The following is a 26923-nucleotide window of genomic DNA, read 5'->3' on the forward strand; positions in this document are numbered from 1 at the left end:
CTAGAAAGGTAAGAGGGAGAAGTTTTAGGTGGTTTCAGGCAAAGCTGTGCCATTATGGCGGCCCCAAATGCAAAGGTATAATTCCAGGTATTTCTGTGGAAGGCTGCTCCAATAGCCCAAAGACAGTCTTCCAGAAGCCAGTAGGTATGAACCATTTAGCCACAGAATCTGGTTCCAGGACCTGTTGTCTATTGGTGACTACTCTAATGACTCTACTAATTAGTTCCTTAATACATGTCTCCTTCGTTAAGGAGAAAAGAATTAAATTGTAATTGTTATATCTCCAAATCTTCTGAGTGAGTGTATTATGGTTCTTTTGGCATCTTATAGCAGTTAGCAGGGCTTCCCTGGTGGCTCAGATGGTAAAGAATCTGCCTCCAATGTGGGACACCTGGGTTCTATCCCTGGATTGCGAAGATCCCCTGGAGAAGAGCATGGCAACCCACTCCAGTGTTCTTACCTGGAAAATCCCCATGCACAGAGGAGCCTGGTGTGCCAAAGTCCATGGGGTCACAAAGAGTCAACACGACTGAGTGACTAAGTACAGCACAGAACAGAAATTAGCAAGCACATGGCTATCCACAAAATGGGTGTTAAATATAAACTGTTTGATTTATTTGAGTCACACAATATGTAACATTTCGTGTATATATTTCTTTCTTTCTTTTTTTTTTTTTTTTAATCTATATGTATGTTTAAATCCAATAGGCCAGAACCTGTTTTGTGGACAAAGGATGGTGGAGAATTACCAGATCCTGACCGAATGGTTGTGAGTGGTAGGGAGCTAAACATTCTTTTCCTCAACAAAACGGATAATGGTACATACCGATGTGAAGCTACAAATACTATTGGCCAAAGCAGTGCAGAGTATGTTCTCATTGTACATGGTGAGTACCTTTTTGACATTATTATACATGTAAGAATGAATGACCTGAAAAACTGCTAAAATTTATCAAAATCTGTAGAATAATGAACAAATTTAAACAGGTTTTCTTTTTCTTTCAGAAGAACTTCTCATGAGTGTAAATATCTCCAAAATTCACAATTAATATGTTTAAAATTAAATAATAATATAAAATTAAAGCATATATTAGGAAATAAAAAGCTGTTTTGTAAATGATTTTTTAATTGCAAATATACTCTATATTATTTGATGGTGACTAGTAAGTCATATTAATGGTTTTCTTTATGCTTTACAAATAAATGCTTTTAATAATAAATCAGAATCATGAAAATTTTCCTTAAGTTAATTTTGGTAGAATTATCATAAAAGTATATTTTATAATCACTATTAATAGTTTTACAAAGAATGATAGTATGTCATCGAGATGCAGCAAAGACAGAGCTATACAGTACTAATGATAACTGCACTAATTTCTTATGTGTAATAATTAAAACGCCCACAAACATTTTTTTCTCCTCTCATTAGTCTCATATTTTGAGTAAATATAGCAAAATGGCAAAAAGACATGCCAATTCCCAAGATTAGAGAGAATTTCTATTTTCTGTAAACTCCAAAAGTCAGGACAAATTGTTCATGAAGTAGCTTTAACATATTGTTATGAAGATGAACTTTTATGAAATTGGTAAATATCACAATAAATGAAGTTAGTCGTTTTTTTTTTTTTTTTTTTTTTAATTTCAAGACTTCTCAGAGTTCATTTACAGGGTATAATGTGAATCTCAAGTAGAAAAAAAAGCATTATAGAATGTAAGATTTTTCTCATATATTTCACCCAGAAAACATTTTCTAAGACTAATATGTTCTACATAATATTACAGTATTTGAATGAGTATTGTGTAAAATCTATACAAAGCTGTAATAAATCTAGTGGATCTTAGAAGTTACAGAGTACAGTTATTTGAAATGTTACTCGTGAATATAAGTATAAAATAACTGTATGAAACATGGATTAATTCTATAACTTTCCAAAAAGAGGAATTTGGGGGATAAGTTCCAATTCTTTGTAAAATGATTTAATTTTAGGGGAAAAATAACCCCATGTGTTTTTCCAAAGATACTTATGTTGTTATGATACAGGCCTCAATAATATATTAAATCAATTTACAAAACTTTCTTATTTTCAAATTGCTTTAGTGTCTACCATTTCTCAGTTCTTAGCAACAATTTGCTCTTGAAGGTAAACAACGGCTTGTGCTGAATAGACTTTCCACATATAAACATCTTGAAAACAGTAGAGCTGAGAGAGTAATTTATGGTATCTCATGAATAGTGCAAATTTCAGTTTTGGGGAAAGTTCAGCCTGATCAAGTTAGACTGATAAATTGGAATTAAATGTGGTAACCCCCTGTAGACAAACCCTGCCAGGCTCACTGCCAGAGAGAATGTAACAACCCTGAGTGTGTCAAGAAGTTAGATCCTTAGAGCAGGATCCAGAAGTCACTTACAGTTCATGCTGACCTGGAGGTTTAGATACTACAGTCATGGAAGTGAAGTCTGATTCACCCTCAACTTTAAGTGCTTGATTCACTTAACAATTTTTGGGAAACTTGGGGCATGTTGCATAGTATGTCACATTGTCGAAACATGACACATTGTCAAAAACAATATGACATAAAATATAGACAATTAGAAGGGAAGTGACAGAAGAAATAATATACTTTGATAAAAAAAGTCATTCTTTTTTTTAAGTAATTAAAATGGGGAAAAATTCATGTTTTCTCAGTGTTTGCAAGCTAGCCAACAGTATGATTTCCTAAAGAGCCAAGCTACCTTTAGGTAGTTGGCAGTTGACATATTTCTAATAAATATTTCTCTGAGCAGTTTGTAAGAAGTCATTTTTGGCTTTGCTTTTTGAACTACAGTTCATAAAAAGCACCCCATAGATTAGTGCTATTCATGCTGCTAGATAAATGCTGTGAAGTTCAACACTGGTTTACCTAGGATTATTGACACAAGTAATGAGAGGCTCGATGAAACAGTGAAACCACATTACACTGTGTTTTAAAAGGGCTCCAATTGGGTTCATTACCAAATAAAGTTTATTTTTTTTTTCTCTCCTTTGCACACAGGGTATAATGCCTCATTAGTCACTGGTTGTATAAATGTAAAAAGCTACTCTCTTCTATTAATGGTTTGGCTGTTTCAAAACCCGACTAAATGATGAAATTTGAGTGACATTTCGATCTATAATGAATGCTGTATGCATTTCGGAATGGAGTGATAAGTGATCGTTTGTGAGAACTTTACCCTTTTATCTTTTACACCAAGTTTGATTTTGCATCAGCTATGATAATTTAATATAGCTCTAGCACAGAAGGGCCTTTCATGAGCTGAGACCATCTTTGACTCTACCCCAGTTACCTAAGTTCTATTGATTCTTAACTTGATGAAGGTCGGAGCACTTTGCTGTGAAATCATCTGCTATCTAGATGCCATCCTAATAGATTTTATTCTTTGGGTGTCAGTGCAAGAGGTTTATTTAAATGTTTTCACATTTAATCGTTAACAGCACTATTTTGTGTCATCAACACTGGAGGGTCCCCACCCCCCTCACTCCTTATAATGACCCCTTTGGAAATTAAAGCATTAGAACTACAGACAGTAATTTGAAACTACTAGATGAATCTCATTCTCAGTGAAAGGCCTAACACAATTCAGTATATAAATACCTGTAAGATAAAACATTGCACTTTTGAAACATTTGTACTGTAGAGATCCCATTAGGAAAAAAAAAAAATAGCATTTTTCATTAACAAGCTCAGCAGTGGAAACATTAATCTGTTAAATTGCTAGCCATTGTTATACTATTAATTCCTGTGACCACAATAGTTTTGTGTTTTCTGCTGCTATGTAAAAATATTGAAGTTAGTCTCATATTGTTTTGTTATCATGCTATTTATTTCTTTTGAATGGTTAATTACTCCCATATTAATGGTCCCATATTAATGGTCCCATATTAATGGTATGTTGTTCTATTGCTGTTCTTGCTACTTGAAGAACTCAGATCAACAGAAATATTCCTTCATTAACCAAATAAATATTTAACATTTATCCACTGAATGCAAATGCACTATAGGAGCAAAAGTGAATAGCACTCAAGGACTTTAAACATGGAAAATAAGCATTCAAGTAAATATAGTACAAAAATCAAAGAACTCTAGGAGGATGAATATACAACAGTGTAAATGTCAGGGTTTGTGACAACATGGCCCAAGTGTCTGGAATTAATAAAAAAAAAAAGTAACACTGCTCCTGGATTATTCATAAACAAATGGCATACAGCATAAATAGAAGTGTCTACCAGTGTCAGTTACATAGATATAATAAATCAGAGTTTTACTATTATAATATTGCTAGTGGAACCAGAAATCAAATTGCCAACATCCACTGTATCCCAAAAAGCAAGACAATTACAGAAAAACATCTACTTCTGCTTTGTTGAGTACGCCAAAGCCTTTGAGTGTGTAGATCACAACAAACTGTGTGTGGAAAATTCTTCAAGAGATGGGAATACCAGACAACCTTACCTGCCTCCTGAGAAATCTGTATGCAGGTCAAAAAGCAACAGTTAGAAGCGAACACGGAACAACATACTGGTTCCAAATTGGGAAAGGAATACGTCAAGGCTATATATTGTCACTCTGTTTATTTAACTTATATGCAGAGTACATAATGAGAAATACCAGAGTGATTGAAGCCCAGACTGGAATAAAGATTGCCAGGAGAAGTATCAGTAACCTCAGATACTCAGATACCACCCTTATGGCAAAAAGTGAAAGGAACTGAAGAACCTCTTGATGAAAGTGAAAGAGGAAAGTGAAAGAGGAGTGTGGCTTAAAACTCAACATTCAGAAAACTGGTCCCATCACTTCATGGCAAATAGATGGAGAAACCATGGAAACAATGACCAACTTTATTTTTGGGGGGCTCCAAAATCCCTGCAGATGGTTACTGCAGCCATGAAATTAAAAGACATTTGTTTCTTGGAAGAAAAGCTATGATTAACCTAAACAGCTTATTAAAAAGCAGAGACATTACTTTACTGATAAATGTCCATCTAGTCAAAGCTATGTTTTTTCCAGTAGTCATGTATGTATATGAGAGTTGGACTATAAAGAAAGCTGAGCACTGAAGAATTGATGCTTTTGAACTGTGGTGTTGGAGAAGACTCTTGAGAGTCCCTTGGACTGCAAGGAGATCCAACCAGTCCATCCTAAAGGAAATCAGTCCTGAATATTCATTGGAAGGACTGATGCTGAAGCTGAAACTCCAATCCTTTGGCCACTTGATGTGAAGAACTGACTCACTGGAAAAGACCCTGATGTTGGGAAAGATTGAAGGCAGGAGGAGAAGGGGATGACAGAGGATGAGATGATTGGATGGCATCACCAACTCAATGGACATGAGTTTGAGTTAGCTCCAGAAGTTGCTGATGGACAGGGGAGCCTGGCATGCTGCTGTCCATGGGGTTGCAAGGAGGTGGGCACAATTGAGCAACTGAACTGACTGACTGACTGAGTAGTCTTATGATACCAAAGGCAATCTCAATCCAATCCTCTGGTATAAAATTTACCCAAGAGTTGTATACAGTTTACCATCCATTCTCTTCCCTGAGTGGTACCCAGAGCATAAATTAAATTATCTATTAAAGAATGAGGAAATTCTATATTCTTATTAAGTAAGCAATAGAGGAGATCATAAAAACATCAACACTACAGCAAATTAGTAATATATAGAGAGCAGAGTGGAAGTTATAATTATTCTTGTTCCTCTGATGCAACATTGAATTCAGAAAGTATAGATAAAATATTCTTTCTTCAAAGAGAGACTACCCAGACCTGCATCTTTTTGTATAGATACAGAGATCATAGAAGATACCTATTCATCACATAAAGAACGGCTGTCAGTAATTGCAATTGGTTTGATACCAGTCTTATTTTATGCTTGGAAGCAATTTAAATTCTTATATTTATTTGTCATCCACTGATTTAAAAATATTCTTTTGGAAGTGTCAGAAATATGCAGTACCTGGAACAGTTTGAAAGAATATCTCTGAAGAGTGAAAAACACAAATCGCCACATCCTTCCAAGTCCTAAACTACTTCCTCCTTAATTATTCCAGTGCCTTTGACCTCCCTTCACATTCATGCTAGAGAAATGCATAACCAACATCGTAGAATACAAATGAAAGATGGACAGAGTTGTTGGAACTCTTTTATTATCATCTCTAGCCTCAAAACCCTTCCCAGAATTCGGGAAGAAATACAGTAATATAAGTAGAAAACAACAACAACAACAACAACACGAGTAACTTATTTCTTCTTCTGCCAGTAGCTGCACTAACTATGGCAGGTCCACACTGTAGAGGGGAGCAACAGGGATTCCAGTTTGAGTTTCAGTGGAGAACCCACTCCACCTGGGACCCAGCTCAATGCTGTCTCATCTAGTCATGGCAGAGTTGAGATGCACTATTCCAGAAAGTTTTTCATGATATTCCCCATCTGTCTTTTGAATTTACTTTTCACATTACCATAGTCACTCTTATATGAAATTTAAAACTATTTTGCCACTGTTTTTGTTCCATCACTTCATTGTTTATCAACTTATGTAAATAAACTTTTATAACAATTCATTGCTTCTTCATTATCTTAACTCTTGCTATTCTTATTTTGAGTAAACTTGCTCACCTTGCACTTTCCCACATTTTTAGTTTTCTCTCTATATACGTATTTTGCTTTTTCTAGCAAATTTCATCTTTATGACAAGTAAAACTCTCCATAACTAGTGTTATTATCATAGTAGAAACTGAAATAGTGTAAAAAGCTTTTTTTATGTAATCTCAACCAGTTTACTGACAGGTGCTGGCTTTGTATCCCTAAAACATCACTCGACAGTTACAATTTGTTTTACATACTTGTTCATGTATCTATTGAAATAAATACTGGTGAAAAATGTGATATTGATTTTTGTTTGTTTCCAGGATAATTTACCTCAGAATAACACATATGTAGAATAAGATCCATCACATTTTATCATTAGCTAGTAAGAACAATTGTAACAAAATGTTTCAAGTTTTTAATTTTTATAGTAAGAGAGAATATTACTGCTAGAAATATCTGTGTGTTTTGGTTTAGTGAAAGGCATCAAGCTATTAAATATGCCTTTACAACTTAAAAAAATCAATGCTATTTTCATTTCACTCTGCTTTTATTGTTAATAGTAAATGTCAGAAATGCAGAGAGACAGAAAGTTGTACACCAAGATTTTGCAGATTTTTGCATCAAGACAAACTTTGAAGCTATGTTGTTTAGTTAGATTCTGTTTCTTTCAGAGACTATAGGTAAATGCAAGTTCACTTCCCATTTTAGGTGCTAATTCTTCCTTTTAGTCAATTTGCTTATCATGGGAGAGAGACAAATTGAGTCATGGAGTGTAGCCTTTCTTTCACTTTAACAAACATTTCCAAGCCATCTGTTATCTCCTTCAAATATTTAAAAAATGTGTAAAGTATGTATTCAATTGCTCTATCGTTATTAGCACGTGATCCTAAAGTTAGCAAAATAAATAATACATATATAGATGCATGCAGTACTAATTATGAAACAGATTAGGACTACTATAAAGTAATATCTTAAATTTGTTTTTAAATTTGTCTTATTCTGAGAAGTCAATGGCACCCCACTCCAGTACTCCTGCCTGGAAAATCCCATGGATGGAGGAGCCTGGTGGGCTGCAGTCCATGGGGTCGCTGAGGGTTGGACACGACTGAGCGACTTCACTTTCACTTTTCAATTCCATGCATTGGAAAAGGAAATGGCAACCCACTCTAGTGTTTTTGCCTGGAGAATCCCAGGGACGGGGGAGCCTATTGGGCTGCCGTCTGTCTATGGGGTCGCAGAGTCAGACACGACTGAAGTGACTTAGTTTAGCTTAGCTTAGCTTAGAGCTGAGCAAGTGTACATACTTTACTAGTCTTATGCTTCACATATTCCTGCTATGATTATCAATGTTTTGAGAGTTAATAACTCTCATCAATTAAAATTAAAATGCACCTCAGTTCTTCATAGTAAATATGTAGCTAGACTAAAAATTCGGCAGTCACACCTACATTTACTGATATAATTATCCAGCAACAAACATTTAGAAACATTGAGAATCTGCACGATTTTTTTTTTTTTTTAACTTAACTGTGCTGTTAGGAGGGGTGATACAGATCTGAATGAAAGTAAGAGAGTGAATCTTTGAGCTCAGGTGAATGGGTAGGGAGCAGGAAAGAGGAGACTGGATTATGGACAGATGTACAGCCTAGCAAACATTCAAAAGGGATTCAGCTAAAATCTGTTTCCTCATATAGAAACAGACCTGCCAGTTGGTAAATTAATTCTGTGTGCTCATAATGAGCATTTTCCTTTGGAGAAGTTTTCTTTAGAAGTATAGATGGAAAAATATACAGTGTAGGAAGCAAAGGGTAGAAAAAGACATCCATATGGAACAACAAACAGTGCACTAATGGAAGAGCCCCATGGTTGCTGCTCTCATCTTCAGTTGAGAGTTTCCAGACTGTAAACTAGTCGGATGACTCTTAAAACAGTACCTTCTTTAATCGCCGAGATAAAGCATAGCATCTCTGGACATGAATAAGCAGGGAGAACTGTGATGCCTGTGGGAAAGGCGTACCTCTGACTGGATGAATATGCTGTTGAACTCTACAGAGAGAAGTGGAATGGATCAAATAGTGGAATCAAGGGCACTGCTTTCATTATAAAGCTTTTTGAAAGGTGGATTTGTGCAAGCATACTCAACATGGAGCTGAGGCTAAATTCCATCTCTTTAAGATGAACATAAAGTGAACGAAGTTTCACTTTTCAAGACAAAAATTCATTCAGAGATACCACTCTGCAGTATCAATAAATGTCTCTGTGGTACCTAGATGGGTCACTGATTAAACTGTCCATGAGGAGAACCCTCATTCCTCTCTGAAGGGATGAAAGACTTCACCACCCAACAAATGCAACATTTAAAATATTTTCTCTTACACTCTTTATATATGATTTTTTTCCATCAATTGCAGTAAGGTAAGCCAAACAGAAGTATTATACCTGTGGCATTTTGGCTTTCTAGATTTTTTATGTGCAAAAAAGCCTAGATTATAGCTTTGTAAAGTGTATAGAACTCTTCTCCCTGAGTATCTATGCATTCATTCATTAGCAAATTCAAGCAGTATTCAATGGTCTGTGGGGGACATTTTTGGCATTCCTTTTTAGAAGCAATGGCATTTTAAACTAGAGGAAGGTATTACATAAAACCTACTTTGTAGCTTCTTACAAAAATGTAGTTTTTACAAATATTGTAACAACAGATCATGTACTTATTCCAGAATCTAAGAATTATTCTCTAATTTTCTCTGCCTCTCTTTCCAGTTCTACAGCATATCCTGCTGACACTATTTCATGACCATCTTCCGAGTATGTCTCCTTCTTTCCACCATCCTCTCTCGCCTAGGCTATTGTACCATTGCTAATGGGTTCCTTGCTTCCCCTGCACCAATCTAGTTCCCACATGGATGAAATGTATAAATATTTTATATTCATAGTCTTTAGTCTTATCCTATTTAAATTTTTCCAAAAGAATTTCATACACTTAGTATAAAACCCAAACCTTATTATAGCTTATCAGTCCCTGATTTACTTGTTATTGTTCAGTTGCTAAGTCATATCTGACTATTTGTGACCCTATGGACTGCAGCACACCATGCTACCCTGTCCTTCACAGTCTCCTGGAGCTTGCTCAAATTCATGTCCACGGAGATGATGATGCTATGTAACCATCTCATCCTCTGATGTCACCTTCTCCTTTCGCCTTCAATCTTTCCCAGCATCAGGATCTTTTCCAATGAGTCTGCTCTTTTCATCAGGTGGCCAAAGTATTGGGGTTTCAGCTTCAGCATCAGTCCTTTCGATGAATATTCAGGGTTGATTTCCTTTAGAATTGACTGGTTTGATCTTGCAGTCCAAGGGACTCTCAAGAATCTTCCCCAGGACCACATTTCAAAAGCATCAGTTCTTCAGTGCTCAGCCTTCTTTATGGTCCAACTCTCACATCTGTACATGACTGCTGGAAAAACCATATCTTTGACTAGATGGACCTTTGCTGGCAAAGTGATGTCTCTGCTTTTTAATAACTGTCAAGGTTTTTCATAGCTTTCCTTCCAAGAAGCAAGAGTCTTTCAATTTCATTGCTGCAGTTACCATTTGCAGTGATTTTGAATCCCAAGAAAATAAACTCTGTTGCTGCTTCCACGTTTTCCCCTTCTATTTGCCTTGAAATGATGGGACCAGTTGCCATGATCTTGGATTTTTGAATTTTGAGTTTCAAGCCAGTTTTTGTACTCTCTTCTTTCACCCATATCAAGAGTCTCCTTATTTCCTCTTTATTTTCTGCCATAAGAGTGGTGTCATCTGAATATCTGAAGTTGTTGATATTTCTTCTGGCAATGTTGATTTCAGCTTGTGATTACATACATCAAAAAGATTCGATTATTAATATACTTGCACAAAAAATATTTAGTAAATAGCTCTTTTTAGTTTTGTTAAATTATAACTATAATAATAATATTTTTGAAACATTCCCCAGTCTCCTTTAATTTTCAGTTAAATAAGCTTCTATATTGCAATATTGAATATTATATTTCAATGTGTTTTATTCAGTTCAGTTCAGTTCAGTTCAGTCACTCAGTTGTGTCCAACTCTTTGTGACCCCATGAACTGCAGCATGCCAGGCCTCGCTGTCCATCATCAACTCACAGAATTTACCCAAACTCATGTCATTGAATCAGTGATACCATTCGACCATCTTACCTTCTGTCGTCCCCTTCTCCTCCTGCCCTCAATCTTTCCCAGCATCAGGATCTTTTCAAATGAGTCAGCTCTTTGCATCAGGTGGGCAAAGTATTGGAGTTTCAGCTTCAGGATCAGTCCTTCCAATGAACACCCAGGACTGATCTCCTTTAGGATGGACTGGTTGGATCTCCTTGCAGTCCAAGGGACTCTCAAGAGTCTTCTCCAACACAACAGTTCAAAAGCATCGATTCTTTGGCAGTCACCTTTCTTTATAGTCCAATTCTCACATCCATACATGACTACTGGAAAAACCACAGCCTTGACTAGATGGGCCTTTGTTTACAAAGTAATGTCTCTGCTTCTTAATATGCTGTCTAGGTTGGTCATAAATTTCCTTCCAAGGAGTAAGCGTCTTTTAATTTGATGGCTGCCATCTGCAATGATTTTGAAGGCCCCCAAAATAAAGTCAGCCACTGTTTCCACTGTTTCTCCATCTATTTTCCATGAAGTGATGGGACTGGATGCCATTGTCTTCGTTTTCTGAATGTTGAGCTTTAAGCCAACTTTTTCACTCTCTTCTTTCACTTTCATCAAGAGGCTCTTTAGTTCTTCTTCACTTTCTGCCATAAGGGTGGTGTCATCTGTACATCTGAGGTTATTGATATTTCTCCTGACAATCTTGATTCCAGCTTGTGCTTTTTCCAGCCCAGTGTTTCTCATGATATATTCTGCATATAATTTAAATAAGCAGGGGTTCAATATATACAGCCCTGATGTAATCCTTTTCTATTTGGAACTGGTCTGTTGTTCCATGTCCAGTTCTAACTGTTGCTTCCTGACCTGTATATAGGTTTCTCAAGAGGCAGGTCAGGTGGTCTGGTATTCTCATCTCTTTCAGAATTTTTCACAGTTTATTGTGATCCATACTGTCAAAGCTTTAGCATAGTCAATAAAGCAGAAATAGATGTTTTTAGGAACTCTCTAGCTTTTTTGATGATCCAGCTGATTTTGGCAAAATTTGATCTCTGGTTTCTCTGCCTTTTCTAAAACCAGCTTGAACATCTGGAAGTTCACGGTTCACATATTGCTGAAGCCTAGCTTGGAGAATTTTAAGCATTGCTTTACTAGTGTGTGCTGCTGCTGCTGCTAAGTTGCTTCAGTCATGTCCAACTCTGTGCGACCCTGTAGACAGCAGCCCACCAGATTCTGCCATCCCTGGGATTAGCTTGTGAGATGAGTGAAATTTGCATAGTTTGAGCATTCTTTGGAATTGCCTTTCTTTGGGATTGGAATGAAAACTGACTTTTTTCTGTCCTGTGGCCACTGCTGAGTTTTCCATCTTATTCATTTTATTACCTATAAGCATTGATCAGATGACAAACAGATGTGTGAAAATTAGAATTCACCAAAATTAATGCTGTGTGATAAACTCCAATTTAATGAAAGCTTTTTTCAGCTTATACAAGTTGGTAACATAGTAGAGCAGCACAACTTAGTTACACCTTAAGAATATTTGGTTCAAGATCCAGAACCCATAGTTATTCTTTCATGGAATCTGTGTATTAAATACGAAGAGGAATCAAGATAAAATTAGAAATATTTCTACATGATGAGAAATGTATATAGTAACGTGTGCATGTGTGTGTGTGTTAGTTGCTGTTTTGTCTGACTCTTTGTGACCCCATGGACTGTAGTCTGCCAGTCTCCTCTGTCCATGGGATTCTACAGGCAAGAATAATGGTGTGGGTTGTCATACCCTTCTCCAAGGGATCTTCCTGACCCAACAATCAAACCTGGGTCTCCTGCATTGCAGGGAGATTTTTTGCCATCTGAGCCAATAGAGGTGCAGCTCTCTCTCTCTCTCTCTCTCTCTGTGTATATATATATATATATATACACACACACATACATATATATATATACTATATAATATATATAAGTTAGTATGAGTTACAGAAATACTTTGCATAAGAGCAAATGAACATTTCTAAACAGGCCCAAGCAGAGAAAGTTTGAGAGATTTTAGTCATAAGCATGACATATTTAAATAGGAGAGTCTTGATGTGAAGAGTGATTTTTGTCTCCTGAAAGTTCACTTATTTTAGCATTTCTTAGTATTCCATTCATGTTATCATTACTTTTTCAAAGCGCACATAAGATTATCTTGAAGTTGGGAGAGATATAATTTACAATAGGAAGCTAACTTATAGGCAGAGCACATCATGAGAAATGCTGGGCTGGAAGAAGCACAAGCTGGAATCAAGATTTCTGGGAGAAGTATCAATAACCTCAGATATGCAGATGTTACCACCCTTATGGCAGAAAGTGAAGAACTAAAGAAACTTTGATGAAAGTGACAGAGGAACGTGAGAAAGTTAGCTTAAAGCTCAACATTCAGAAAACTAAGACCATGGTATATGGTCCCATCACTGCATGGCAAATAGATGGGGAAACAGTGTCAGACTTTATTTTCATGGGCTCCAAAATCACTGTAGATGGTGATTGCAGCCATGAAATTAGAAGACACTTACTCCTTGGAAGGAAAGTTATGACCAATCTAGATAGCATATTAAAAAGCAGAGACATTACTTTATCAACAAAGGTCCATCTAGTCAAGGGTATGGCTTTTCCAATGGTCATGTATGGATGTGAGAGTTGGACTATAAAGAAAGCTGAGCACAGAAGGATTGATGCTTTTGAACTGTGTTATTGGAGAAGACTCTTGAGAGTCCCTTGGACTGCAAGGAGTTCCAACCAGTCCTTCCTAAATGAGATCAGTCCTGGGTATTCATTGGAAGGACTGATGTTGAAGATGAAACTCCAATACTTTGGCCACCTGACGTGAAGAGCTGACTCACTGGAGAAGACCCTGATGGTGGGAAAGATTGAGGGCAGTAGGAGAAGACGACAGAAGATGAGATGGGTGAATGGCATCACTGACTTCATGGATATGGGTTTGGGTGGACTCTGAGAGTTGGTAATGGACAGGGAGGCTTGGCATGTTGTGGTTCATGGGGTTGCAAAGAGTTGGACATGACTCAGTGACTGAACTGAACTGAACTTCCTTGCATTTTTAAGTCTGTACCATCTTTAAAGACTGAATGAATCTCCTAAAGTCATACAAAATTTTTTCACATCTACAAATTTCCTGAGTGAATATATTTGCTTTTAGGAAATCAACTGTTACTCATCACTAATAAAGAAACTTGGTCCAAAATGACTTATATAAAAGACCAGATCTGAACTCTGTTTTTTGGATGAAGAAGCACAGGTGAAAAAGGATTAAACTGTAGGCAAAATGTCTCTATTATTTTGTCACAGAACCTAAATAAAAATGAAAACATCTTGATTTTTCAAGCACTAGTTTTTTACTACATCACACCACTCCTTGTTGTATATTTATATTTGATTTAAGTTTTTTCTTCTAGTGGGAAGCATTACTATTCTCCCAAAAGAAACTGACATCCTTACAGAACTTAAAAATTATTTGATCAAATCATCTGATTTACTTTTTGGTAAAGTAATTTTCCTGGAGAAGGAAATGGCAACCCACTCCAGTATTCTTGCCTGGAAAATCCCATGGACAGAAAAGCCTAGTGGGCTATATAGTTTATGGGGCCACAAAGAGTTGGACACAACTGAGAGACTGAGAACAAAGTACTTTTAGGAAGAACTCCCAGTATGGAAATAGGTGGGGCTAAATAATGTAGAATCATACATTTCAAAGGAATTTTTCCTCCATTTTAAATTTCACTTTCCTTTGTCAGCTTGAAATGTAAAAGAATATTTTTAAAGAGAAAAAAGCGTACTTTTTTTTCAATAACAGACTGATATTATTCATCAACTTTTCTTGTAATTACATAAGACTTTAGGTTGCCACCTATAGTTTAAAATTGCAGTAGTTTTCATTTTTCAGCCCTTTTTTTTTTTTTTTAAATTATATAAGGATTTCATTCAGTATGTGAAGCCAGTTGAAGCTATCAGAGGAGTGAAAAGGGAGGCATTCAAATCTAATTTTTGAAAGGGTTCCTTTTTATGAAGCAGATGAGGTTAGTGTATGGCTCTGGAGGAGGAGGCAAGCTCTGGCTTGTTGAGGCCTTGTCAACCTGATGTTAGTCGTTTAAGTAAGAGCCTTGGTGCTGTTATCCATTCTTATGCTCTAATCCAAATAGGCTGTTATAAGTAGCTGAACATAATGGGAACAGATAAATGTCTTCTGCACAGGCAAGAAAAGCAAATACAGTAAACTTTTCCTCTTACAGTTGCTTCCAATGGCACTGTAATTATTGGTAAAGTTTAAGATGCCTTATTATTTTTAAAATTATAGAATGTGAATAATTTCTATCAGAAAGATACTTCTTATATTAATATGTCAAGTTCTGTCCAACAGTATTCCGCTAATGATATTCTGTATCTCCAATAATAAACCTTGGTTTGGATTCACTCTTGATTATCCCAGGACCATCTAGGGGAGTTAGTGACAGAAAGTGGAAAGGAAGTAGACACATGGAATCCAGACTAAATGGTAGCAGTTTTTCCCCCTATTGAATACTAGTCCTTGGAGAGGAAACAAGCAGCTTGGGCTTCTGGGACTCTTTAGACTTAATTTTGCTTCAAAAATCCAATCTGAATGGGCCAGAATGCCATTTTTAAAAAGAGAAACTGCCACAAAACAAAACAGGTTGACAAGTTAGAAATTATTGTATGCTGCATTTGTAGAGAATAGAATATACCTTTAACCTGAAAAGCTCGTTATTGGAAAAAAGGTGCTGTAATACTCAGGAGTTTATTGTATACAGTGCTTGTTGGAAGTGATTTCATTTTGACAAGGTTATACAGGATCTGTTGTGCTCTAATAAGCTCCAATAACAAACTATAGTTGAATTTTTTGAATTCCTTCATTAGAATGTGAAAAAGGACCCTTTTTCTATTATTTTGAATTGAGTATGATGATTTAGAGCTCTGACACTTTTAAAAACATTGAAAAACTGCATTTGGAATGTAATATTCTTCAGTATGCTGCATTTTAATTTTTTAGACTGGAAGATTCTTAGCAAAAATTCCTAAAAATAACTTCATGAATGGTAAAAGGAGAAGGGATAATTTTTTGCAGAGATCCACCATGTGTAAGGCTCAATTACTGATCCATATCTTTAAAATTGATGCCATTTCCTATGTACTGACAACGTTGCTATTACCACCAAAAGATGTATTATTTATAAATTATCAGTCAAATTCAAAGCCTAGAGCTAAGTACCCTAAGGAAGCACTGAAATATACCATAGATTTGATACCTATTTCCTCTGTTATCTTATCATCTTTTATACTCATAAATAAAAAAACAAAAAACTAGTAATGCATTAATTGCCAAGTAAATGTGATAGCTTCCCAGTTTTCAACCACTAATATCATAAAGAGCTATGGTATGTATTCTGTTTACTGTGAACTTTATTATTAATAAGAGAATAGTTGAGTGTATTAGTGACTATGTTAATTAAAGTAAATTTTAAAATTTTACCTTAATATTACTCATGTATTTTGATAGATGTTCTCTGAAGGAAAGAGAGCTATATAGTTAGCGAGAGGCACATAACTCTGGGTGGGGTCACAATAATGTGGTCATGACTGTAAACAATATTGTTATGGCAATACACCAGGGTCCTCTGTCCATGGGATTTTCCAGGCAAGAATACTGGAGTGGGTTGCCATGCCCTCCTCTAAGGGATCTTCCCAAACCAGGGACTGAGCCAGGTCTCCCACATTGCAGGCAGATTCTTTACCATTTGAGCCACCAGAGAAGCCCATAATTTTATGGTAGAGGGGTATAGGTAACAAAATGCAAGAACACTAGATAAACTCAGAAAGCGCGAAAAGTGTTCAGAAAAAGGAAATCAGTTGGGGTTTAGTTGATCAAGGAAGTCTTTACAGAGCAGGTAGGAATAAGGCTGAAAGTTGAGAGTAGCATTTCACTAGGCACATCAAAAAAGGAAAGGCTACTTTAAGATGAAAGTGAAGTCGCTCTGACTCTTTGCAACCCCATACTGTAGCCTACCAGGCTCCTCTATCCTTGGGATTTTGCAGGCATTTCCTTCTCCAGGGAATCTTCCTGACCCTGGGCTCAAACCCAGGTCTCCCACCTTATAGACAGATGCTTTACCGTCTGAGCCACCAGGGAAGTCCTAACTTTAAGATGAGACTGTGTGATACCGATGGGGTGGATCAGAGTAAATTTGTACCAAGGCAAAGTTGTATTTTTAAAAGCAAGAACATGCTGATTTCTAAAGATTGAGCTTACAGTTTATTAGAAACATAGGTACGTAAATATATGTGTCATGATAATATGTAAAACAAGCATGTATAGAGCTGCATGTAAAGTGCTTGAAGGCACATTGAGGGAAGATATTACACATGAAAGAGAAAAGTAATGAGAAACAGGGTGTAACTCTGAGAACATGCAACAAAGAGAACAGAAACAATCGAGTCTAAAATCTGGGGAAATGACTTGTGTCAGGGCAGATGGCTTGTATCCCAGGCTTTGGCTTTTCTGTTTACGCTAACTGGTGTTATAAGAAATAAAGAAAAGAAGCCAAGCATACATGTGCTGAAGAACTCTAGCCCCTGTTGTTCCAGAAAACTTTAACACTGAGGCAGCTCAAGTGAGTATAGTTCGGAGTTCACATGAGAATCATAGAGGTTAAGCAGGAGACGTGATGGACAATGAACTATCATAGCAAAGTTTAGCCATGGTCCCTGGGAACACAGAAGTTAGTTCCTTGATTCAATAGCTTTTTTGTATGAGCAGAAATTGTGTTTCTGAAAATGAATAGGTTCTTATAGAAGTAACCCACAGTATTTACACTGCATTTATTTGTACTCAATATTCACTCATATGAATAACTTTTGCAGCCAACTCAGACTTTGCCTTCATAATATACAATTGTGCAATTGACTAGATTTGAGGTTTTGTCTGACATTATTGAAATATTCCTGAATTTTCCTTATATGTTAGGGTAACACTTTATATAGGTTACAAGTAAGATGAAAATTGTAATTTATTTAATTTACCTCTTATGTGTAGGTAAAACTATAGACAAATATTTTCATGTCTTAGACCTTTATTTTTCTCAGCTCCCCATCAATACAAATTCTCAAATTTTTTCTTAAAAGGAAATTCCTGATTTTATTATGGCTACTATAGTTTTCTAAAACAACATTTTATTAACAAATAATAAATAATGAACCATGGACCTCTATAAATTCATTTAAATAGCTTATTTAAACCACAAAATTATTTTAACAAGTTTTATCCATGATAGTATATAGTAAAGGAGTAGTTCCTAAGATTTAATCTGCTAGGAAAAGATTTAAACACATAATCACAATTTTAGAGAAATCTGTGTTGCACATTTGTGTATATTGTGATGATAATTTTTTTAACAACTTAAGCTATTATTGTTTCACATTCAAATTTCTTACTAACTACAAGATGTTTTATTATTTCTGATTGTGAAGAACTTTATTGGAATTTCTCTTTTTGGTTTTAGGTCTATATACTAATTTCTCTGATCAGATCTAAACTAAAAAAAAAAAAATCTAATTATTTTCACTTTGCTCATTTCTGAAGATAGCTTTTTTCATCCACTATGTATTTTATCAGTTGTTAGGTCATCATTTATATATTAATATCTAGAAAATATATTATATAATACACTAAATTTCTTTTGTAAATTATAAATGCTGAACTTCTTAGCCACTTATTTTTCCCAGGCAAATAAACAATATTCAATTAGATTAACATGCTCTCCAAGGAAAATGACAATGAAAAATTTGAGCCAGTCTTTGTATTGTAGAAAACAGATGAAATATCATGTAGTTAATTGACTAATTTATTAGATAGCTTCCATTTCTGAATGTTAATATCCATAAATTACTTACCATTGATTTTTTTGTTTTTTATTTATAGGTATTTTTGTGTCCCATTTAAATACTCTTTAATCATAGGATGTGAACATGTAAGGCAAAATCTTCTAAACTGATGTCATATTTAGCATATTACTTATAATATTAATATGACTGCAGATTATGTGGCTTTATGAACAGAATTAATAAATTGATGTTGAACCAGGATTAAGTTACTTTTATTATGTATGGGCACATTTGTAATTCTTCTGCATATGAATCAGTGTATTTTTATTCTACACAATGTATTTTTTTCAACAAGGAGAGATAAAAAATGAATGTGCTGTAGAAAAGGAGAAAGCGATCTTCATTTTTATCCTGTGCTACATTTGGTTGAGTAGGCTTTATACTAATAGCATAATGGTTTTAAAATATACAAGATTCTAGACACCTCAAGAATAAGGTAAATGACTATTACTTGTGTTTCCAATTTTGTTTTTCCTTATGGGAATATAGCTTCATTCTCATTGAAGTGAAGTGAAGTGAAGTCGCTCAGTCATACTCGACTCTTTGCAACCCCATGGACTGTAGCTTACAAGGCTCCTCTGTCCATGGAATTTTCCAGGCAAAAGTACTGGAGTGGGTTGCCATTTCCTTCTCCAGCGGATCTTCCCGATTCAGGGAGCGAACCCAGGTCTCCTGCATTGCCGGCAGATGCTTTACCGTCTGAGCCACCAGGGAAGCCCCTTCATTCTCATTATTCTCAATGTTTTTATCAATGTTTAAATAAAAGGCCAAAACCTTTAAAATAATTGCTGAATGATGCCAAATGTTGGTGCTTACATGTAGGGGTGAAAACTAGAGAGGTAGGTGTTTGAACTTAATAAGACAGCTCAGAATTTTACTAATTTCTGCTTTGACAAGAGTTATAGTCAGGCAGATAAATCATCTTGAGATGGATATAATGTTAGAGAAATTTGTCTCTGCGGTATGCTTATATATTTAAGAAAATTCTTTCTATGATACAGCATATGTTTGTGTAATTTTCAAAGCAAGGAAACTATCTAAAAATCTTCTCATCCATTAAGTGGGGATAGTAATAGACAACTCGCAATTTTGCTTTGATCATTTACCGCTGATCACAGTGAGTTACTCAGTGGTCCCTCCTAGCCTTTCACCCTTTCTTGGAAAGTCTCAAGTCAGGTGAAAATGGAGAGAGTTCCTAAGGAGATGCGGTGTGCACGAAACTCAGGTCAGGCTCACACAGCTTTCAGAGCCACAGAATATGTAGGCAAAGACACTTTGTTTTGTTGTTTGTTGTTTTTGTTGCTTAATCACTAAGTCTTGTGAGACTCTGTGGCCCCATGAACTATAACCCACCAGGATCCTGTGTCTGTGGAATTTCCAGGGGAGAATTGTGGAGAGGATTGCCATTTTCTTCTCCAGGGGATCTTCTTGACGCAAGATTCAAACCTGCATCTCCTGCATTGGCAGGTGGATTCTTTACCTCTGAGTCACCAGGGAAGTCCTCATTTTGTTTCTTTACTGAAAGAAGTTTTAGGTTGTAGTAGTTTTAGGTTGTCTTGAAAATGTATGCTTCAGAAAATAAAAAGTTTCTGTAAGTAGTAAGGAGAGAGAACTTTTTGTGATCAGCCGTAATGAAATATTTTAGTTTTATATTAACTAGTCAAAAAGTGGACTTTTCTAGATCCCCTAAAATAAATTATATGCTTATAATGCTATGAACAAATTCATTTAGTAAATATTTACTGACCTTCTAAATTGTGCTACGTACCAAAAATAAAGCAGGCAAAATTCTTCCATTCAAAGCTTCATTGCCCAGTGCTGAAACTGACATGAATAAAATCATAGCAATAGAAAGTTTAGGCAAAAGAAATATCACTCTATTCTCTTGATCTTTCTGAGAATTCTAACTAATTCCAGCTAATCTTACATGGTTGAGTTGTAGTTGATTCTGATTAAAATCCTGGAATTGAATATTAAGATTAAATGTTTGCTGTTTCACAATAAAGTTGAAATAATTGAATGGACAGTGTGGTGAGAAGAAAGAACAGAATGAAGAAGCCCTCAATTTTTTCTTTTTTTCAAGAACAAAAATGTTTCCAAACAAGTTAGCTGAAATAATGTTCAGTTCAGTTCACTTCAGTCACTCAGTCGTATCCGACTCATTGCGACCCCATGAATCACAGCAGGCCAGGCTTCCCTGTCCATCACCAACTCCCGGAGTTCACTCAAACTCAGGTCCATTGAGTCAGAGATGCCATCCAGACATTTCATCCTAGTCGCCCTCTTCTCCTGCCCCCAACCCCTCCCAGCATCAGAGTCTTTTCCAATTGGACAACATTTTGCATGAGGTGGCCAAAGTATTGGAGTTTCAGCTTTAGCATCAGTCCTTCAAATGAACACTCAGGATTGATCTCCTTTAGAAAGGACTGGTTGGATCTCCTTGAAGTCCAAGGGACTCTCAAGAGTCTTCTCCAACACCACAGTTCAAAAGCATCAATTCTTTGGCACTCAGCTTTCTTCAAGTCCAACTCTCACATCCATACATGACCGCTGGAAAAACCATAGCCTTGACTAGATGGACCTTTGTTGGCAAAGCAATGTCTCTGCTTTTCAATATGCTAGTTAGGTTGGTCACAACTTTCCTTCCAAGGATAAGCATCTTTAATTTCATGGCTGCAGTCACCATCTGCAGTGATTTTGGAGCCCCAAAAAATAAAGTCTGATAATGTTTCCACTGTTTCCCCATCTATTTGCCATAAAGTGAGGGACCAGATGCCATGATCTTAGTTTTCTGAATGTTGAGCTTTAAGCTAACTTTTTCACTCTCCTCTTTCACTTTCATCAAGAGGCTTTTTAGTTCCTCTTCACTTCCTGCCATAAGGGTGGTGTCATCTGCATGTCTGAGGTTATTGATATTTCTCCCGGCAAACTTGATTCCAGACTGTGCTTCTTCCAGCCCAGCGTTTCTGGTGATGTACTCTGCATATAAGTTAATTAAGCAGAGTGACAATATACAGCCTTGACGTACTTCTGTTCCTATTTGGAACCAGTCTGTTGTTCCATGTCCAGTTCTAACTGTTGCTTCCTGACCTGCATACAGATTTCTCAAGAGGCAGGTCAGGTGGTCTGGTATTCCCATCTCTTTCAGAATTTTCCACAGTTTATTGTGATCCACACAGTCAAAGGCTTTGGCATAGTCAATAAAGCAGAAATAGATATTTTCCGGAACTCTCTTGCTTTTTCGATTATCTAGCAGATGTTGGCAATTTGATCTCTGGTTCCTCTGCCTTTTCTAAAACCAGCTTGAACATCAGGGAGTTCACGGTTCACGTATTGCTGAAGCCTGGCTTGGAGAATTTTGAGCATTACTCTATTAGCATGTGAGATGAGTGCAATTGTGCAGTAGTTTGAGAATTCTTTGGCATTTCCTTTCTTTGGGATTAGAATGAAAACTGATCTTTTCCAGTCCTGTGGCCACTGCTGAGTTTTCCAAATTTGCTGGTATATTGAGTGCAGCACTTTCACAGCATCATCTTTCAGGATTTGAAACAGCTCAACTGGAATTCCATCACTTCCACTAGCTTTGTTCATAGTGATGCTTTCTAAGGCCCACTTGACTTCACATTCCAGGATGTCTGGCTCTAGGTGAGTGATCACATCATCATGATTATCTGGGTCATGAAGATCTTTTTTGTACAGTTCTCCTGTGTATTCTTGCCACCTCTTCTTAATATCTTCTGCTTCTGTTAGGTCCATACCATTTATGTTTTTATTGAGTCCATCTTTGCATGAAATATTTCCTTGATGTCTCTAATTTTCTTGAAGAGATCTCTAGTCTTTCCCATTCTATTGTTTTCCTCTATTTCTTTGCATTGATCACTGAGGAAGGCTTTCTTGTCTCTCCTTGCTATTCTGTGGCACTTTGCATTCAGATGCTTATATTTTTCCTTTTCTCCTTTGCTTTTCATTTCTCCTCCTTTCACAGCTATTTGTAAGGCCTCCTCAAACAGCCACTTTGCTTTTTTGCATTTCTTTTTTCGGTGGGGATGGTCTTGATCCCTGTCTCCTGTACAGTGTCACGAACTTCTGTCCATAGTTCATCAGGCACTCTGTCGATCAGATCTAGTCCCTTAAATCTATTTCTCACTTCCACTGTATAATCATAAGGGATTTGATTTATGTCATACCTGAATGGTCTAGTGGTATTCCCCACTTTATTCAACTTAAGTCTGAATTTGGCAATAAGGAGTTCATGAGCTGAGCCACAGTCAGCTCCTGGTCTTGTTTTTGCTGACTCTATAGAGCTTTTCCATGTTTGGCTGCAAAGAATATAATCAATCTGATTTCAGTGTTGACCATCTGGTGATGTCCATGTGTAGAGTCTTCTCTTGTGTTGTTGGAAGAGGGTGTTTGCTATGACCAGTGCATTCTCTTGGCAAAATTCTATTTACCTTTGTCCTGCTTCATTCTGTACTCCAAGGCCAAATTTGCCTGTTACACCAGGTGTTTCTTGACTTCCTACTTTTGCATTCCAGTCCCCTATAATGAAAAGGACATCTTTTTTGGGTGTTAGTTCTAAAAGGCTTTCTAGGTTTCCATAGAACGGTTAAGTTCAGCTTCTTCAGCATTACTGGTTGGGGCATAGACTTGGATCACCATGATATTGAATGGTTTGCCTTGGAAATGAACAGAGATCATTCCGTCGTTTTTGAGATTGCTTCCAAGTACTGAATTTTAGACTCTTTGTTGACCATCATGGCTAATCCATTTCTCCTAAGGGATTCCTGCCCGCAGTAGTAGATATAATGGTCATCTGAGTTAAATTCACCCATTCCAGTCCATTTTAGTTTGCTGATTCCTAGAATCTCGACATTCACTTTTGCATCTCATGTTTGACCACTTCCAACTTGCCTTGATTCATGTACCTAACATTCCAGGTTCCTATGCAGTATTGCTCTTAACAGCATCGGACCTTGCTTCTATCACTAGTTGTATCCACAGCTGGGTATTGTTTTTGCTTTGGCTCCATTCCTTAATTATTTCTGGAATTATTTCTCCATTGATCTCTTGTACATATTGGGCACTTGCCAACCTGAGGAGTTCCTCTTTCAGTATCCTATCATTTTGCCTTTTCATACTGTTCAATAATGTAATAATGGTACTAGTGATTAAAAATATGTAAAAGTGACAGATTTGTTATTTGACAAGTCATTTTCTTGACCCAATTGTCATATCAACCAAGGTGCTTCCCATCAATTGTTCTCATCCAGTTTCTTTTTAGGTGCATATGAAGTCAGATATGCAGATGACACCACCCTTATGGCAGAAAGTGAAGAGGAACTAAAAAGTCTCTTGATGAAAGTGAAAGAGGAGAGTGAAAAAGTTGGCTTAAAGCTCAACATTCAGAAAACTAAGAGCATGGCATCAGGTCCCATCACTTCATGGGAAATAGCTGGGGAAACAGTGGAAACAGTGTCAGACTTTATTTTTGGGGGCTCCAAAATCACTGCAGATGGTGATTGCAGCTATGAAATTAAAAGATGCTTACTCTTTGGAAGGAAAGTTATGACCAATCTAGATAGCATATCAAAAGCAGAGATATTACTTTGCCAACAAAGGTCCGTCTAGTCAAGGCTGTGGTTTTTCCAGTGGTCATGTATGAATGTGAAAGTTGGACTGTGAAAAAGCTGAGCACCGAAGAACTGATGCTTCTGAAGTATGGTGTTGGAGAAGACTCTTGAGAGTCGCTTGGACTGCAAGGAGATCCAACCAGTCCATTCTAAAAGAGATCAGTTCTGGGTGTTCATTGGAAAGACTGATGCTAAAGCTGAAACTCCGGTACTTTGGCCACCTCATCATGCGAAGACTTGACTCATTGGAAAAAGACTCTGATGCTGGGAGGGATTGGGGGCAGGAGGAGAAGGGGACGACAGAGGATGAGATGGCTGGATGGCATCACCAACTTAATGGACCTGAGTCTGAGTGAACTCCAGGAGTTGGTGATGGACAGGGAGGCCTGGCATGCTGCAATTCATAGGGTCACAAAGAGTCAGACATGATTGAGTGACTGAACCGAACTGAACTGAACTGAAGTCAAGGGAAGAAGATTAGAGAAAATGATGATCAGATAAGCAAGAGCCAGATTTTGGGTCTATAATTGCTAGTGGTGGACATTGTAAAGGACTCTAGGGCAGGTGTTTTAAAGTAGGTTAGCAATTATTAAAACTACCCACTGTTTTTATATTTTTTTTTAATATTAGCATGTGGTTGGAAGCCCTTATATATCATGCATCTTCATATGGAAAATAGAATATTGCTTGTTTTATAAAAGAATGCTCAAGAAAATATACAGATTGTCTCCAAAACTAATCAGAGTTAGTTACTGCCCATCTATGTTAATACACAGTAAGGTAAAGAAATCTAAACAATGTGATATTTCTTTTTATACAAATAAATAAATAAAAACACCAAATACTGTTATTTGCATCTGAGAATCAAATGATATAGATGCTTTTGAAAAACTGCTTTTCAGAGCCAATGAAATTTTCTTCACTCCAGTGTCTGATAGCAAATAATCTAATATTTTATAATCTGTGATAGTTTTGTAATATCAAGTTCTTTCCACTGAGTTTTAAGGGACTAATATTATTGTACATTCTTATATTTGATAGCCCTGTAAGATATTTCCCTTTACACTAATTAAATACATATATTTGGAGATCCTAATGAGAAAATGATTTTGCTAACTGACAAAAAGTGTATTATTTTCTAATTTTAATATTTGTAAAAGTTCAAATTACACTCCTTTTTTTTTAATTTAGAAAGTGTCTTTCATTTATCTCTAGCATGCCTACCCTATTTAGGAGGCTTATAATGAAAATAAGAAGGTATAACAGAAATTAGTAAACAAGAGATGAACATGCATGTATACATAATATTTATTCATTCATAATGTTGTTCAAGTCAATTCTACTTTATGATCATGGTAATTGCACTCCAGGCAATACTCATTTTCTCTAGTGACTGATGTAGCACCATTGGATTTTCAGAAGGTTATTTTCTTAATTTGACTGGCCAGGAAGTATTTTCCCTGTTGAAAAACAGGTGTAAACATCAATACCAAAGATAAGAGAGTAATCTCATGCTGTTTTCTGATGTCTCCAGCTTAGACAATTCAGCAGGTTAAAGTCTGAGGACTGAGTAGGGCTATTTATCAGAAGTAAGGAACTAGAGAAATTCTGGTGTGACTCACAGAGTTTAACTGAGGGAATGACAAGAAGCCTTTTAATAGCAAAATAATCTGTCAAATGCTCTGAATATATAGGGGCTGTGTAACAAACATGTGAAATCAAACCCCAGCACAGTAATTACAGGTAATTTGTGAACTGTTTCTCATTTTCTCACTGTGTAAATTATATGCCTATACACCTGAGACAAGAGTTGACTCTTAGGATCTTACTGAAATTCTCATTGCTTGACACTGGCTATATTGTTTCAGTGTTTATGCTGCTTTTCCAAATTTCAGCTGCTTTTGAGTGAAAGGAAGGAAAGTCTTGTAAACTCTGAGCTATTTTTTCAGTTTATTATGTCCTCTGTACTTGAATCTACTGTCAACTTTTGCCACTTTGACTATTTATGGACTAGGGGTTGAATATTATGGTTCAAATCTATGTTCAATAACTTCTCCTAGGTATGCCAAATAATATGAATCATAAACATTTCAGATATTGAGTTCCATGCTAGTTGACCCAATACTTGTTAAAGACTCCTATGTACTGAAAAATTGTTAGAAGGCGTTACCAGCTAACCAGGGTAAGAATTGCAAGATTCTAAGCTGTACATTAACACCATTTCTGAGAAAAGGAAAAGCAAAATAATAGTAATAATAATAACAGTTGGCTTCTTTTTTGTTTGTGTCTAAAGATTGCTTTCACCCTATTTCCTATCATTGTTTGCCTAAAAATATCAAAAAGTATTTAACATGCATATACTCACCCATCGTTAATGTTTATTTAATCTTATATGGTGGCGTTATTTGTGTATATTTTCTGTTGTGTTGTTTCTTTGTTTACTTCTTTGACAAAGCATGTCAATTTTTGTTTTACCTATCTGTATTTTGCTACTGCATGTCAAACATTTTAAATGACTCAGTGAACAAATGAATTCTTGTCATTTTAAATTTCACTCAAAATAT

General features: G+C 36.3%; 1 protein-coding gene across 2 annotated transcripts in view; it reads left to right on the forward strand.

Annotated features, from left to right (window-relative positions):
• CADM2 (cell adhesion molecule 2) overlaps positions 1–26923 on the forward strand; it is a 394474-nt gene that overhangs the window by 279757 nt on the left and 87794 nt on the right. For both annotated transcript variants that reach the window (XM_068970221.1, XM_068970231.1), the window contains one exon: positions 709–887. In XM_068970221.1, coding sequence (XP_068826322.1) covers positions 709–887 — 179 coding nt within the window. The remainder of the gene's footprint in view (positions 1–708; positions 888–26923) is intronic.

The sequence above is a fragment of the Capricornis sumatraensis genome, chromosome 1 (assembly GCF_032405125.1).
Source record: "Capricornis sumatraensis isolate serow.1 chromosome 1, serow.2, whole genome shotgun sequence".
NCBI lineage: Eukaryota > Metazoa > Chordata > Mammalia > Artiodactyla > Bovidae > Capricornis > Capricornis sumatraensis.